At 53.6% G+C, this 15,647-nt stretch overlaps 1 protein-coding gene across 3 annotated transcripts in view; it reads right to left on the minus strand.

Annotated features, from left to right (window-relative positions):
• Positions 1-1,930: 1,930 nt before the first annotated feature.
• SPNS3 (SPNS lysolipid transporter 3, sphingosine-1-phosphate (putative)) overlaps positions 1,931-15,647 on the minus strand; it is a 53,030-nt gene continuing 39,313 nt past the window's right edge. For all 3 annotated transcript variants that reach the window (XM_049860952.1, XM_049860950.1, XM_049860951.1), the window contains 4 exons: positions 14,530-14,595; positions 5,884-5,982; positions 5,597-5,768; positions 1,931-4,481 (listed from right to left, as the gene is read on the minus strand). In XM_049860952.1, coding sequence (XP_049716909.1) covers positions 4,408-4,481; positions 5,597-5,768; positions 5,884-5,982; positions 14,530-14,595 — 411 coding nt within the window. In that variant the 3' untranslated portion in view covers positions 1,931-4,407. The remainder of the gene's footprint in view (positions 4,482-5,596; positions 5,769-5,883; positions 5,983-14,529; positions 14,596-15,647) is intronic.

Raw genomic sequence — 15,647 nt, forward strand, 5'->3', positions numbered from 1 at the left:
TTAGCCTTACCCACAAGTCACTGCCCACCGTGGAAAGAAGGTCCCAGCCTGGGTCTGCCTCACAAGATCTGCTCAGAACACTTTGTCTCTGCCTCTCTCTCCTGCTCAGAACAGATGGTTCTGGGTCCCCACTAATGCAGAAATTCCTGTCCTGTCATTTGCATATTTTTAACATTTTCCTGAATTACAGCAGCTTCAGTCTCCTTTGCACATGGACACGGAGACTATCAGAAATAAAGAATCCCTTGGAAGAACATGGAGTCCAGCATCTTCCCTGTCTCATGGGAAGGCTACATCTTTGAGAGGGGGCAGTAAGTAGCCTGCCCAAGATCACTGTAGTGGACACTCTTTTTGTTGTTTTGTTTTTCTTTCATTTTTGTTTTCTTGCTCTGAGTCCATTTCTCTTCCTAAGAGCACCCTGGTTTCCTAATTTTAATGGAGCAATAAATCAAGGCATGGGCATAGGATCCAAGCTAGCTCAACTGAACTCTTTTGGTCAGTGTTTTAAATCCAGAGCAGAGTGGCATAAAGAATAGGGCAATAAAGTCTGGAGTTCTGGGGAAGTTCCCCAGATAAGATGACCCAGGAGCGGCTCCTGAATCTCCAACCTTCCCATCTATTCTGTGAGCTCCTGATAAGCTTTTGACAAATTCCTTTCGTGCCTAAGACAGTCAGTTTCTGTTGCATACAACCCTACAACCCTGACTGCTGTAGTCACGTAGAGGGAGCATGCGCAGTCACACCACCTGCCTGTGGGTGGGATGAAGCATGACTCTAGCAACTTCTGGCTGCCTCCTGCCAGCTCTGTCTTTAGAGTCTGCTTTAGACCAACAGGCCCACCCAGGCCTGGAGGAAAGGAACACTTCAAGGAATGAAGCAGGTAGACCAATGACTGGTGTTGCAGGAGAACAAGCCAGGGTTGGGGAACCAGCTGTCTGCACATGCTCGACCTCCAAGTCTAAGGTCAAGTTTGAAGGGGAACTTTTATCAGCATCCTCCCATGCTCACACACCAGCAGAGAGATGAGCAGGCACACACACTGACAGACACCTGCATGCCAGGGTGACACCTGAGAGCTGGAATGCAGCTTATGTCCCAGGAGAGTAATTAACACATTCAGCAAGAGGGTCAGGCTTGAGGGCCTCATCCTGCTGAGCAGCGTTTTCTCCCCCTTTACATTCCGAACAAATAAGTCTCAAGTCTTAGTGACTGGGATTGCCCAGAAGCTGCCCTTTAGACCAAGAAGTTGTGTTTTTATTTACCAGTTGCCTGGGTGGCCAGGTTTCCCAGGTGCTCATAGACCCACATCTGTGACCTTAGCCTAGCATGACTGGCTCCAGTGAGGCAGGAGGTGGGAGCCGAGATAAAGCTGGGACCTGGGTTGCCTGCAGAGGAGATGCTGGTCTCTATCACCCCACAAGATCCACCAGCCCCAGAGCCCCCACTTCAGAAGACTAAAAAAAAAAAAAAAAAAAAACTAAACCTACCACTGTCAGTTGATTCTGACTCATGGTGACCCCATGTGTTACAGAATAGAACTGTGCTCTCATAGGGTTTTCTTGGCTATAATCTTTACGGAAACAGATCGCCAGGCCTTTCTTTCGTGGCATCACTGGGTGAGTTCAAACTGTCAGCCTTTAGTTTAGCAGTCAAGTGTTTAACCAATTGCACCATCCAGGGTCATAATATCCTGCAAAGTCCTGGCTGAGCATCTTGTCCAGCTCAGTCCCAAGAAACATCACCCCACCTTCCCTAGCAACCCAAACCACCAGAATGCACTTGAACCAGAAGAAACAACCCTGATTATGGGATTAAAGCCCCAGCTCCTGGGCCTGGCTTTGGTAGACACTGTGGTCACAGCCAGTCTCTCCTGCCTCCTCTCCCTCCCCCAACAACACTCACACCCTCCTCTCCAGCCACACTACACCCCTTCCTGATTCATTACCCACCTTTGCCTGTCCTATTCCCTCCACCTGAAAGTCCCTCCCCGACACCTTCTCCTGCTATTTAGCAACTCCTAGGCTGGGATGTGGAGCCCTGGTGGTAAAGTAGTTAAGAGCTCAGCTGCTAACCAAGAGGTTGGTGGTTCAAAGCCACCAGCTGCTCCTTGAAAGCCCTATGAGGCAGTTCCACCCTGTCCTATAGGGTTGCTATGAGTCTGATGCAATGTGTTTGGGTTGTTTTTTTTTTTTCAGGCTGGGATATAATTCCTTCCTCTGCCTACAGGTGTGCCTCCTTCAGCAAGAACCTCACTTGGCTTGTTGTTGTCAGTTGACGTTGATTCTGAGTCATGGCAACCCCACGTGTTACAGAGTAGAATGGCTCCATAGGGTTTTCTTGGCCATAATCTTAACGAAAGCAGATTGCCAGGCCTTTCTTACATGTCACTGCTGGGTAAGTTCGAACCACCAACCTTTAGGTTAGCAGCATAGCACAAACCATTTGCACCTCCCAGGGACCTTTCACTCGGCTTAGCTGAGTGTTTCCCTCCACTCTCTTGCATTGTGAGGTACATGGGGGGGCGGGGTGGAGTCTGAGTCACTGCTGACACCAAGATGGGCACCCAGTGATACCAGTGCATGTTTGTGGAACTGACATGAAGGAACCTTTTGATTTTCCTCCCCAGCCACTGGACTCTGGTGGGGGAGGGGTGATGTTTAACTCTTGAGAAGCCCTTGACCATTTTGGCCGAACTATCTGGGAATATCTTGGAAACCCTGGTGGCATAGTGGTTAAATGCTACAACTGCTAACCAAAGGGTTGGCAGTTTAAACCCCCCAGGTGCTCCTTGGAAACTCTATGGAGCAGTTCTACTCTGTCCTATAGGGTCACTATGAGTCGGAATCGATTTGATGGCACTGGATTTTTATCTGGGAATAAGCCTCACAGAGGTTCTCCCCCCAGGACTTCTGGGAGGAAGGTTCAGAGCCTGGAGTTGGACTTCTGTGGCAACCACAGGAGGTGTGGGCCAGAAAAGCCACATAAAACACACCTCTTGTGTAGAGTTGGGGAGTCTATGGCACAGAGAGGAACAGAAGTGGCCAAGGTCACACAGCCAGGGGATGCTGAGGGCGTCCTGGCTCTAGCCCCAACTGCATGCTTCCTTCTCAAGAGAAACCAAATATCCTCATGGACCCTTTCCCTTGTAATTACAGTGGTGGCCCAGCTCAGGCACTCCAAGCATGGAACTATGGGTCAAGGGGTTAGACAGCTTGTGATGCCAGTTCCAGAGGGAGGGCTGAGACTGGGGGCAGGCGTGGGCTGAGCTGCAGAGCCCAACCCCTGGAGCCTATCACATCCAACCGCCAGGGTCAGGGAGGACACTCGGAGGCAGGGCTGGAGCAAGCAAAGTTTGGGAGGTATGCATAGGGTTGGGTCACTGCTCCTCCACAGCCTTTGGGAGGCAGGCACAGCCTGGCACAGCCAAGGTGACAATCAGCAAATGAATAAGCCATCCCCTGGCCAGGCACCAGGGGAGGGGAGAGCAGCTCCTGCTCACAAGCGGACAGAACATGGCCTCCCCATCGCTGCCTGTCTGGAAGCTGTTGATCTCCTGCGGGGCCTGCTGAGCCCAGCTGCTCTGAACCCAGTGGCAAGTGTGGGTCTCAGAGAGCCAACCCTCCCCACGGACTGTGCTGGGGTCAGAGCGTGGGTGGGGAGGGGGTGCACAGCCCGGAGTATGGCTAAGCAGCAGGTGAGCGCGTCAGCGTGACCCTGTGGGCAGCTGTGCCTGTGAAGCTGCAGGCCTGGGAGCTGCTCTGTGTGGTCTGTGGAGCTTGGAGACACACCCCACCCCAGCATCCTAGGGGAAACCCACCTCCCAGACTACCATTCGGCTCCCACCTTTTGTTCAAACGGTGAATTCACCCAGAGGGGTGTCCCGTGCCCTCCTGACCCTGCAGAGTGGGGAAGCTGGGTCAGAGTGGGTCTCATGAGCTGGGAGGCCCAGGGGTGGGGACACTGAAAGACCCATGCCGAGCAGCCCCCCAGCATCCCCACTTCAGGGGGCAGCCCTGCACCCTTGCCTTGGATTGCCCACCTCACCCCCTCACGTTCCCAGCTATGGCACCTGAGGCTAGAAATAACATGCTGGTCCAAAAGGCCTGAGCTCCATGGGCTTTGTGCTGGCCACACTTTAATCAGGGCCCCTCGGCAGCCAGGCCGAGGACCTCAGGCAGGCAGGCCCAGGCCCCCTGCGGAGTGTGCTGACAGCTCAATTTCTAGCCAAGCCGATGGGCCTGCCAGCTCTTGAGCAGGGGATCAGGATCCAGGAAGTGGCAGGTGCAGCTCGGCCGGGGTCTCTGAGCCACAGCCAAAGGTCTCAGAGGCTCTGCTACTGTGGAGGCCAGCAGGAGGGCTGGGTGGGCGGGCAGGGTGGCCAGGGCCTCCTCGCTGCAGTCAGGGGCCTCAGGGGCCCTCTGGACGGTTTTTCCCACCAGAAAGCACAGCTTGGCTCTCCACATCCTTGCTGTCCGAGGTCCCTGTGGGAGGAAAGACACTCAGCCAGCCTCAGAGGAGGCAGGCGCTGCTTTGGGACCAGGCCTGGGCACAATCCGTCTGGAAATTGTCTAAATTCTGATTGCAAGATAAATTCCCAGTCCGCTCCTTTCTCACCATCTTCTCTGTCACCTCCATGGTCTTACCGCCATCTTCGCTGTCCTAGACCACGGAGCGCCTCCTAGGGCCTCTCTGCTTCAACTCTCACCCCTCACCGTCTGCTCTCAACACCGCAGCCAGTGACGCTCTTACAATATAAAGCCAACTGCCTCCTGCTCCTCCCCTGGGCACCCTACAGAGGCTCCCAGCTCACTCAGAGTTAAGGCCACAGTCTTTACAAGGGCCCACCAGGCTCCTCCTGCCTGGTTACTGCTGCCCTCACCCTCTACCACTCTTCTCCTCACTCCTGCCCCTGCCACACTGGTCCTCACACACCTCAGGCACAGAGGGCCTCAGGGCCTTTGCACAGGCTGTTCTTTCTGCGTGGCTCACTCCCTCACTCCTCCAATGTCACTCGTGTGGTAAGAACCTCCTTGACCACTCTGTCAAAAATCCCAACCTGCCCCCACCTGCCCCCTACCCCCTTTCCTGTTTGGTCTCTCCATAGCCCTTATGACCTCAAACATACTAGATTTTTTGCTCTTTCTATATGTTTCTCCTCTGTCTCTACCCACTGGAGGGTCAGTTCCACAAGGGCTTGGACTTGGCCTAATTCGTTCACTCCCCATCATCTGCAAACTTGCCTGGTACTTAAATCAGTTGCCGTCAAGTAAATTCTGAATCATGGCGACCTCGTGTGTATCAGAGTAGAACTGTGCTCCATAGGATTCTCAATCGTTGATTTTTTGCAAGTAGATCACCAGGCCTTTCTTCCAAGGTACCTCTGGGTAGACTCAAACCACCACCCTTTTGGTTAGCAGCCAAGTGTGTTAACCATTTGTATCACTCAGGATCTCCTGCCTGGCACTTAGTAGGAGTGTAATGGATATTTTTGAATGAAAGAATGGACAAACTGGTCAGAGGCCCAGGGGCTGGCCGGTGCTTCCTGCCTTGTGAAGTTCAGCCATGAACCTGACATGGGTGGGGGGGATGTGGGTACCTGTACGAGACTCCTGGGCCTGGGTCTGGTCTCTCTCTAGGTACAGGGCAGTCAGCAGGAAGCAGCCGCCGCCCAGGGCGATGACAAAGACGCAGCACAGGAAGCTCTGTTGCAGACTGAGGAAGCGCTGCAGGTAGGAGTTAGGGCGCCTGGCCCGCAGGGCGCTGGAGATCTGCAGAGGAGAGAGACTGGCTCTGCCAGGCCCACCAGGCCACCCTCCAGGCCTTCCCACATGCCATTCCTCCCCAAGACTTTTCCCACCCACTGGTCCCACACTCAGGCCTTACAAGTCCGGTGAGGTAGGGGCTGCAGGCGTCTCCCAGGACATGGCCCACTGTGATCTGCAGCGCCTCTGCTGTCCCCCGGCACCTGGGCACCACCACAGACTGCAAACACACAGGACACCAGGGAAGCTCCCCAAGCCAGAGCAGACAGTGGAGACCCCTCACACCCACCTCCTGTTTCCCACCTGCCAAGGACAAGGGCCTGGACGTGAGACAGGTTGGCCAAGTGAGTGGCCACCATTAGAACACCAGTCCTGTGCCCTGGGATGGGGTGCCAAGGCCCCTCTTAAGGTTTTGCTCTCAAATTGGGAAGGGGCCAAGTGTCCACCAGCTGATGAACGGAAGAATGAAGGGTGGTGTATACGCGCAATGGAATATTATTCAACCATAAAGAGAAAGGAAATTCCAATACGACTACGTGGATAAACCTTGAAAACATTATGCTGGAATAAATCAGACACAAAAGAAGAAATACTGTACAGTCCCACCTACATGAAACATCCAGGGACATGCACAAGGACAGATGGTGGATTAGCGGTTGCCAGGGGGAGGGGGAGAGGAGTTAATGCTTAATGCAAACAAAGTTTCTGTTTGGGATGACAGAAAAGTTTTGGAAACAAATAGCTGTGATGGTTGCACAGCATTGTGGATGTAACTAATGCCACTGAATTGTACACTTGTGGTCAACACACGAAGTTTTATGTTTTATGCATTTTATCACACACGCACACAAAAAAGCCTGGGCAGGGACCAGGCATGGCTGTGACGGGAGTCATAGGGCAGCCCAGCTCAGGGGTCCAGGAGGCAGCAGTGCAGGCTGGCGGAGTAAGAAGCCACGCACAGCCACGTGTCTGCATGCGTGGCCATTGGGCAGGCACGGTGCAGAGGGCTCAGCCGTTCTATCAGAAAGTTCCAGCCCAGGCAGTGACCAAAAAAGCCTGGCTGGAGAGGCCCAGATGACTCCATGGAAGAGGGTGAGGCGGGGACTTCCACCCTCTCATACACTCCATGGGGCCAGTTACCTGGGAGGCGGCCGTTAGGAATATGAATTCTGGAGTCAGTCTGAGTTCCAAACCCAGATCCCCCCACTCACTAGCTGTGTAGCTTTGGGAAAGTCACTTCACCTTTCTGTGCCTCAGTCTCCTCACTCCCAAATGAGAGTAATAATACTACCTACCTCCAGGGTTATGTTATTATTTTTAATCTGGTACCCGAAGGCTTCAGGTTGACATCATACTGAAATAACACCCTATGACTTTGGGAGGCAGAATGCTTCCAGGCATTTGAGCACACTGGGACTTCTGGGTGGCTCAGATGACTAAGCACTTAGCTACTAATTGAAAGGTTGGACATTCAAATCCACCCAGGGTTGCCTCAGAAAAAAAGGTCTGGTGATCTACTTCCAAAGATTACAGCCATTGAAAACCCTATGGAGCACAGCGCTACTCTGACACACACGGATGGGGTTGCTATGAGTTCGAATCAACTCGACAGCAATTGATTTGGTTGGCTTGTTTGTTCATTTGTTTTGGTTTGGGTTTTGGAGACTTCCACCCAGAACACCTTCCCCTCTCGGTCCAGCTGAGCATCCCTACTTGTCCTTCAGGACATAGCTCTGGAGTCACTTCCTCTGTGATGCTGTCTCAGAGTTCAGATGCTTGCCCTGAGCACCCACAAGCATGAGCGCACGTCACTCAGAGCTGGGTGGTTTCCTTTCTTTGTCTGTCCCCCTTACTCCCAGCACTTTCTAGTCAGGTCCTCAATCGCAAGCCCCTTGTCTAATTCCCCTCAGGTCCCTGGGGTCCAGCGGGGTACCAGGCACAGAGGGATTAGCAGAAGGGTTGCAAATCAAAGCAACCAAGTAGAACCATCTTGGAGGCTGGTCCCAGGAGAATTCCCTGCCTGAACCCAGGGCTGTAGCGGGGGAGGGGAGGGGAGAGAAGGAGGTTCCTTGGGACACAGGCCGCAGGGCAGCCACCGAGGAGCTTCAATCCTAGAGCTCCATCCCCAAGGCCTAAAAAAAAAAAAAAAAACCTTGCCATTAAGTCAATTCCACTCACAGTGACCCTATAGGACAGAGTAGAACTGCCCCCATAGGGTTTCCAAGGCTGTAAATGGAGCAGACTGCCACAACTTTTCTACCATGGAGCAGCCGGTGTGTTCGAACTACCAACCTTTTGGTTAGCAACTGGCTGTGCCACCAGGGCTCGTAGGTGTCCTTAAATCTGAACCCTTCAGAGAACAATAACAAGGATAATAGTAATACTTGCTATCACTTATTGAGTACTTCCTGTATGCATTCGATATATCAGCTCAAACAACCCATGAAGGAGATATAATTACTATCTCAACTTTACAGATGAGGAAATTGAGGCCACGGGGAGATTAAGTAATACGTCCAGGGTCATCCAGCCAGGAAATAGCATGGCTGAGATTGATCCAGGACCTGGCCTTTTGACCACTCTAGTGTCACAGGGAAGGAAGAGCTTTTTCAGAAATGTTTCTATGTTTGTTTAGAACACTTGGAAAATGGAGAGAAGGAGAAAGCAGACAAGCTCCTCCCTCACCCTGTAGGTAGACAGGACAGCAACGGGCAGAGGGAGGGGAAGGACATTTCAGGCAGGGGCCAGGCAGGGACAAAGGTGTGGAGGCAGTAACCCAGGGGCTGGGAGCTGCAGGGGTCCGGTGAGAGGGGTGGGCAGGGCAGAGGGGCAGGAGTCACCGTGGGTGCTGGCCCTGAGCCGCCCTGTCCAGGCCCTGAGGAAAGTTGAGCCTCCGCCCATCACTGGGACCTGCCAACAGGCTGAGAAGGAATCGACCGCAGCTTTGCACCTTCCACCCGTGCTTCCTTCTCACCCCATAATTATGTGATTACTCACTGGTGGTTCTGGGGAGAAGGGCAGTGCCTCCTAGAGGGTGGGCCCTAGATGTCCAAAAAAGTCCACGGTGGGGGCCAAGGCTTCTCGGACCCTCGGTCTCTTCCTCTCCTCCCAGAAACCTCAACCTGATGGACCCAGACTGGCTGCTGCTGCCAGTTGTGGGACAGGTAGGTCCCCCGCAACCTGTTCTGTGTCCTGATTTCTCCATACAGCCAGGGGGCCAAGGCTGGGCCCCACCAGGAGCTAGACAACCCAGGGAATAATTTTAGAAGTAAGAGGCTTTTGGGTTCCCAAAACTCTAGGCTCACTCTATTCTGAGGCAAACACATCTCTGTTTTTGGCTCTCCCTTCTTAGAAGAGCTGTTCCCTTTATACTGTGGGGCAAAACCAGCACCACCGACGGGCCTACAGAAAGTCAGAGCGGCAACCACCAGGTGCAGACTACCTGGCAGCCTGCCTCCTGCTCTCCACGCAGCCTCACACCCCTACACCCCTAGGAGATGAGACAGACAAGTGAGCAGATAGCCCCTGGGGGCAGAGGCTGAGCAGGGACACATGGTGACGTGGGGCAGAGGGAGCACAGGGGGTGATAGCCCTCCAGGGGGATTTGGGAAAATCTGCTGAGGAGGTAGGAGCTGAGCCTTGTGGCTGGATTCCAGACACCCAGAGGACAGGCCTGGGAAAGAGGGGGCACGCTTTCTCTCTCTGCTCTGCATTGCTGGGGGGAGGGGGGCAGTGGCCTAAGCTGGCTCTGGGCCACCCCAGGGGTGCAGGGTCCAGACAGACAGGTGGGTTGGGAGGGAACTGGGGACTCCATCAGTTGGTTTGGGGAGGCAGGGTGCTCAGCCTAGGGAGAAGCTGGCATGGCAGACAATCTCAGTGTGCCAGGGAGACAGTCCCTTCGAGTCCAAGGGCTAAGCTGGGGCAGGGGAGATTGTCTTAGCTGTGACCGAACTAGATCATTTTTGTCAACAGAGCTGCCAGTGTGCAGAGGCTGCCCGGGGTGCAGGGAGTGAGCTCCCCATCAGAGGAGTATGTAAACAAAAGCAGAACTGCACTCATTGGAATTTTGAGGAGAATTTGTGGACTTGGGGAGCTGGCTGAGAAAGACCAGTGTTTCTCAAAGTGTGCTCTGAGGCACACCTACATCAGAATCATTTGGGAAGTTGAAATGCAGATCCCTGGACCCCTCATAGACCCACTGAATCAGACTCTGAGGACAGACGGCCTGGAATCTGAATTTGTAACAAGAAGAACATGGCATCCAGATTGAAGGAAGACTCATTAACAACCTGCCATATACAGACGACACAACCTGGCCTGCTGAAAGCCAAGAAGACTTGAAACGCTTACTGATGAAGATCAAAGACTACAGCCTTCAGTAAGGATTACGCCTCACCATAAGGAAACTAAAATCCTCACAACTGGACCAATGCAAAATGACACGATAAAGGGAAAAGAGATTGACGTTGTTAAGGATTTCATTTTACTATATCCACAGACAACACCACGGAAGCTTGTTGTTGTTGTTGTTCGGTGCTGTCGAGTTGGTTCCGACTCATAGCGACCCTATGCACAACAAAACGAAACACTGCCCAATCCTGTGCTATCCTCACAATTGTTGTTATGCTTGAGCTCATTGTTGCAGCCACTGTGTCAATCCACCTCATTGAATATACCGTGGACTGCCAAAAGAACGAACCAGGGAAGCAGCAGTCAAAAAATCAAAGGACTAATTGCATTGGGCAAATCTTCTGCAAAAGACCTCTTTCAAGTGTTAAAAAGCAAAGATGTCACTTTGAAGACTAAGGTGCGCCTGACCCAAGCCATGGTGTTTTCAGTCACCTCATATGCACGCAAAAACTGGACAATGAATAAGGAAGACCAAAGAAGAATTGATGCCTTTGAATTATGGTGTTGGCAAAGAATATTGAAGATATCATGGACTGCCAGAAGAACAAACAAGTCTGTCCTGGAAGTACAGCCAGAATGCTCTTGAGATGCAAGGATGACGAGACTATGTCTCACATACTTTGGACATGTTCTCAGGAGGGACCAGTCCCTGGAGAAGAACATCATTCTTGGTAGAGTGTCAGCAAAAAAGGGGAAGGCCCTCAGCGAGAGGGACTGACAAACAGTGGCTGCAACAATGGGCTCGAACATAGCAACAATTGTGAGGATAGCACAGGATTGGGCAGTGTTTCATTCTGTTGTGCATAGGGCTGCTATGAGTTGGAACCAACTCGACAACATTTAACAACAACCCACAACCCCAGGTACTCTAATGCACGGTGAAATTTGAGAATCACTGGACAGCGAGCCCATGAGATCCCTTCCTCAGAGAGAATCTAGATTCTCCTCCCTGTGGATAAGTGGATCGAAAAAGAGCCATGCCCTTGAATGTATCCAGAGGCACCTCGGAAGAAAAGCCTGGCAATCTACTTCCAGAAAAAACAGCCATTGAAAACCCTATAGAGCACAGTTCTACTCTGACACACATGGAGTCCCATGAGTCAGGGCTGATTGAACGGCAACTGTTTCTTTTAGCCATCCTACCTATTTTACAGCTGAGGATGGGGAGGCCCAGAGAGGTTAAGTCACTTGGCCAGGGTCACACAGCTAGTGAGTGGCAGGTATGGGAAATGAACAAGTGGTCAGCTCCAGAGTCTTAGCTCCTGGGCTATGCTACCCTCTCACCCTCTGATCCCACCCATAGGCTCCCCACCTTCCAGAGACCTATAGCCTCTCCACCTGTTTTCCTGTCAGACCCTTGGCTTCCTTTCCAGCCTGGAGTTGTTCACCTGAATATCCCTCTTCTCTCAGCTTCTGTTCTCTCTCTACACACATATACATACACACATACTCTCCGGGTCCTTCTTGCTCTCCTCAGGGCCCTGCCGGATGAGAAGCTCAGCTCCTCAAGGTCAGGCCAGCAGGTGGGACCTCTCTCCACTTCCCGTCACCCACCCCCTTTCCCACATACTTCCTGCCCCCAAACAGTCCCTACCCTGCTGCCTCTGTGCAAGAGCTTCAGGCCTCCTCTCTGAGGCTAGTTCCCGCCTCAGCTCTGGGTCCCACTCCCTGCTCACCCTTCCTGCAGGGACTCCCTTTCAGCCATTCCCTCCCTCCCCTGGGGGCTTGCTGCTGCTTGGCCTCTGGAAGAGCACCACCAGCCTCCCCTGACCCTCTGCCCACCCCAGAGACCACCCTCTCTCTCCTCTCCTCTCCTCTCAATGCAGCTTCTTGAGGGGCTTGACTACACTCCGATCCTCCTTCTTCACCCTCCCACCCTGTCCTCAGCCCACTCCAATGTGGCGTCTGCCCCTCTGCTCTACAGACCTGGTCCCCAACCAACCAGCCTTCCTGCCTCTTCCACTTTCTTTGCCAGGAAAACAGCAACATGGGGGAGCCAAACTCCATGGGCTGCAAGGTTTGGTCTAGCTCTGAGTGCTGAAGAGCAGAAAGGCAACCTTGGACAGAGGGGCTTCAGGAAGGTGGGAAGGTAGAGGTGGCCAAGAAGCCTTCCTGGGGTGGTAGACCTTCCTAAGCATGGGGTCTGGAAGCCTCCAGCCAAGGTGGGACTGTGGGGTGCACTGGGGTGAACGAGATCATGTCCAGCCAGCTCCCCAGCAGAGCCAGATCAGCCAAACACGGCTGGCCAGCCCTGTAGCCCCTCCCCCACCTCAGCACCCCTCACAGCTCTGCCCGGTTAATCATTCTTGCACACACAGACATGGGGGGGCCACAGGCAGGGTCTTCACATACCTGTGGGGCTGTCATGCAGCAAAGGGAGCAGCTCGGTAGGGGGCCGGGTAGAAGCTGCAGGGGGCAAGTTCCAGCACCAGCTGAACTGCCTGAGAGAGAACAAGCTATGTGGGGGGTGAGGGGTGGGGGGAAGCGGGGGAAGAGGGGGCTTAAAAGTGGACAACCACACAAAGTGTGCCCACGAGGTCCCATTGACTGAGGGCTTCCCCACACAAAGGCTGGTTCTCCCTGCCAGGCAGGCTATGATCATCCCTTTTTATGGACAAGGAAACTGAGGCCCAAGGCCACACGGCAGGTCTGTGGCTGAGTCAGGGCTGGAGCCCAAGTCTCTTGTCTGGAGGGCGGGGTGGAGAAGACCCACCAGTCCTACAGCAAATAGCCCCACCCAGGAGCCACAGCAGTGCAGCCCTGTCCACACTTGTGAGCCGGATCCCCCCGGAGGGGATCATAAGGGCTGCCTGGGAAGGGGGCAGATCACCTCTACAGGGAGTGAGTGTCCCATCAACAGCAGCATTCAAGCAGGACTGGTCGACTTGTTAAACGACTCCTGATCCCCAAAGCTTTTCAAACTTAGATTCCAGGACTCCAGGATTTCTTTGGGGGAATAAAATCAGTTGCCGCCAAGCCAGCTCTGACTCATGGCAACCTCACGTGTGTCAGAGTAAAATCAGATTTCAACGACCCATATTTTTTGGAACTAGATCTCCAGGCCTTTCTTCTGATGCACCTCTGGGTAGACTTGAACCTCTGAACTTTCAGTTTCACCACTCAAGGATTCCCTTTGGGTGACAGAAGATGAGGACGTAGAATTGCTATCAGAATCCCAGCCAGCAGAGGACCCACTCTGTGCCAGGCACTGGACAAAAGTTTCATACCAATAATCTCATTTCAACCTCACAACAACCGTGAAAAACCAAAAAAAAAAAACCAAACCCAGTGCTGTCGAGTCAGTTCCGACTCATAGCGACCCTGTAGGACCGAGTAGTTCCCAAGAGTTCCCCATACAGTTCCCAAGGAGTGCCTGGTGGATTCGAACTGCCAACCCTTTGGTTAGCAGCCGTAGCACTTAACCACTACACCACCCGGGCTTCCCAACAACCATGAGGTAGGTACAATTATCATCCCCATTTTCCACATTGGAAAACTGAGGCTCAGAGACACAAAGTGACTAGCCTAAGGTCACATGGCTAGTGAGCTGCAGAAACAGAGCTGAAACCCAGGCCTGTTTCCTGAGCCCAGCTTTGTGCCCCTGCACTGGACGGCTTTCAGAACAGCTATCTACCAAATGTCAGGCTGCTTCAGTTCCCACATGCCCAGTACTGGGCTGTGCCAGCACCTTCCACAAGGAAGCAAGAAGAGGCGTCTCCGGTGCTCCTAGGTCTGGGACCCTGTGTTATCCACAGGGCACAGCTCTTCCTTCACAGTGATCAAAGTCTTCCCATAGGAGACAGGGAGGAGAGTGAGGCTCAGGGAGATGCTGTGGTGGACTCTGCACTTAGCAGAGTCATATATTCAGGACAGCATCAGGCCTCCTTCTCACCTGATCCAACCTCCCTGTGCTGCAGCTGGTGACACAGGACCTGGGGCAGCCCGGATCCATGTGGGCTCAGCAGCTGCAGCCCTGAAGTCCTGCATCCCTGTATCCACACACCCCAGAGTGGAGGCTTGATGAAAAAGGGCCCTGGAGTCAAAAAGCCTAAGCTCCAGTCCTGCCTCAGTGCCTTGGCATGCTATGTGACCTTGGTCCAGGCACATGCCCTCTCTGAGCCACCATTTGCTCATCTGCAAAATGAGGATGATAGTCAGAGGAGATGCTGTTTGAGGAGTATCAGTAGACCAAGGTAACTAACTACTCAGTGACCTTGGCTCCCTACCCTATAGCCTCCGAAGCCCCTCCCCACCCCCAGGCAGCTCAACAGCAGAGGTCCAGCTCTGAGCTGGACAGACCCCAGCTCCTCGCTCAAGAGGCCTCAGGACCAGCCCCCACCCTGATCCCCATACTTACCAGCAAGATGTCAGCAACCACTGCCCAGTTGCAGGATAGCAGCAGCTCTCCAAGGGCCAGGAACACCTGTGGACAGAGGGTGGTCCGGGTGAGGCTCCCGGACCCCAGTCACCCATCCATCTCAGCTGTGCCCATTGCTTGGAGTCTTGTCCCACCTTGGAGAGGAGAAACTGAGGCTCCACAGAGGAAGGCACCATAAAGAAATACTGGGGTGGGCCAGGTCTGGGATTGTTTTTCCAGTTCCAGCAGCCTCGAGGGCAGGTGGACATTCCCATCCGGGTCAGGCCACATCCATGACCCAGAGGAAAGTGCCGGGCCCGGGCCTAGGAACAGCACTTTCCCTAATGAAAGGCCCTTATAGTCTGGCCCTCAGAGTCACCCAAGCTCCAGCAGGAGGGAGCCAGAGCTCCCAGGCCCATGTGATAGATGGAGAAACAGACTCTAAAAGCAGAAAGGCCAAGGGACTGCTCAGAGCCTGTGCCACCCTGCCCCTGCTAGGTGCCTACCGTGTGCCTGGCCCAGACACCCCATCAATAGAACCTCCCCAAGCACAGCCCCGCAGGCCATCCTCCACCCAGAGCAGCACAAAGAGGTGAGTAGGGCCTGTAACAGCCATTATGCAGACAGTGAGACTGAGCCCCAGCCTGGGCCAAGGCTTATTTGAGGCCACCAGCTGGCCCAGGGCAAAGCTAGCCAGAAACACAAGACTTCCAGCTCCTGTCCAGCACCAAGCCCCTTACCTGGGCACGGTGTAGCTGGTGCAGCCTTATGTGCCCACCCTGCCTGCTCCCAATGTCCTCCCGTGACTGCAGGCCACTGCAGACCCATCTTGCCCAGCTTCCTGAACCCCACCCCCACCGCGGGCCAAGGGATCAAGACAATCCCCATTCCCTTCACTCAAGAGGAGTTTAATGAGGCAACAAGAAGAAGGAGGGGGAAAAAATCTCATTTCTCAGAGCTTCCAAGAGCTTATTGCTGGAGTGGAATTAGTCATTCCTAGAGTCACGGGGCAGTGGCTAGGCAGCCCAGGCTCTGGCTCCTGGGGCCTGATGTTCAGATCCCTGCAAGCACCCAGGCCAGAGGGGCTGAAGGACCACTGCCTGAGCCCCTACTATGTG

This window comes from Elephas maximus, chromosome 19 (assembly GCF_024166365.1).
Source record: "Elephas maximus indicus isolate mEleMax1 chromosome 19, mEleMax1 primary haplotype, whole genome shotgun sequence".
Classification (NCBI taxonomy): Eukaryota; Metazoa; Chordata; class Mammalia; order Proboscidea; family Elephantidae; genus Elephas; species Elephas maximus.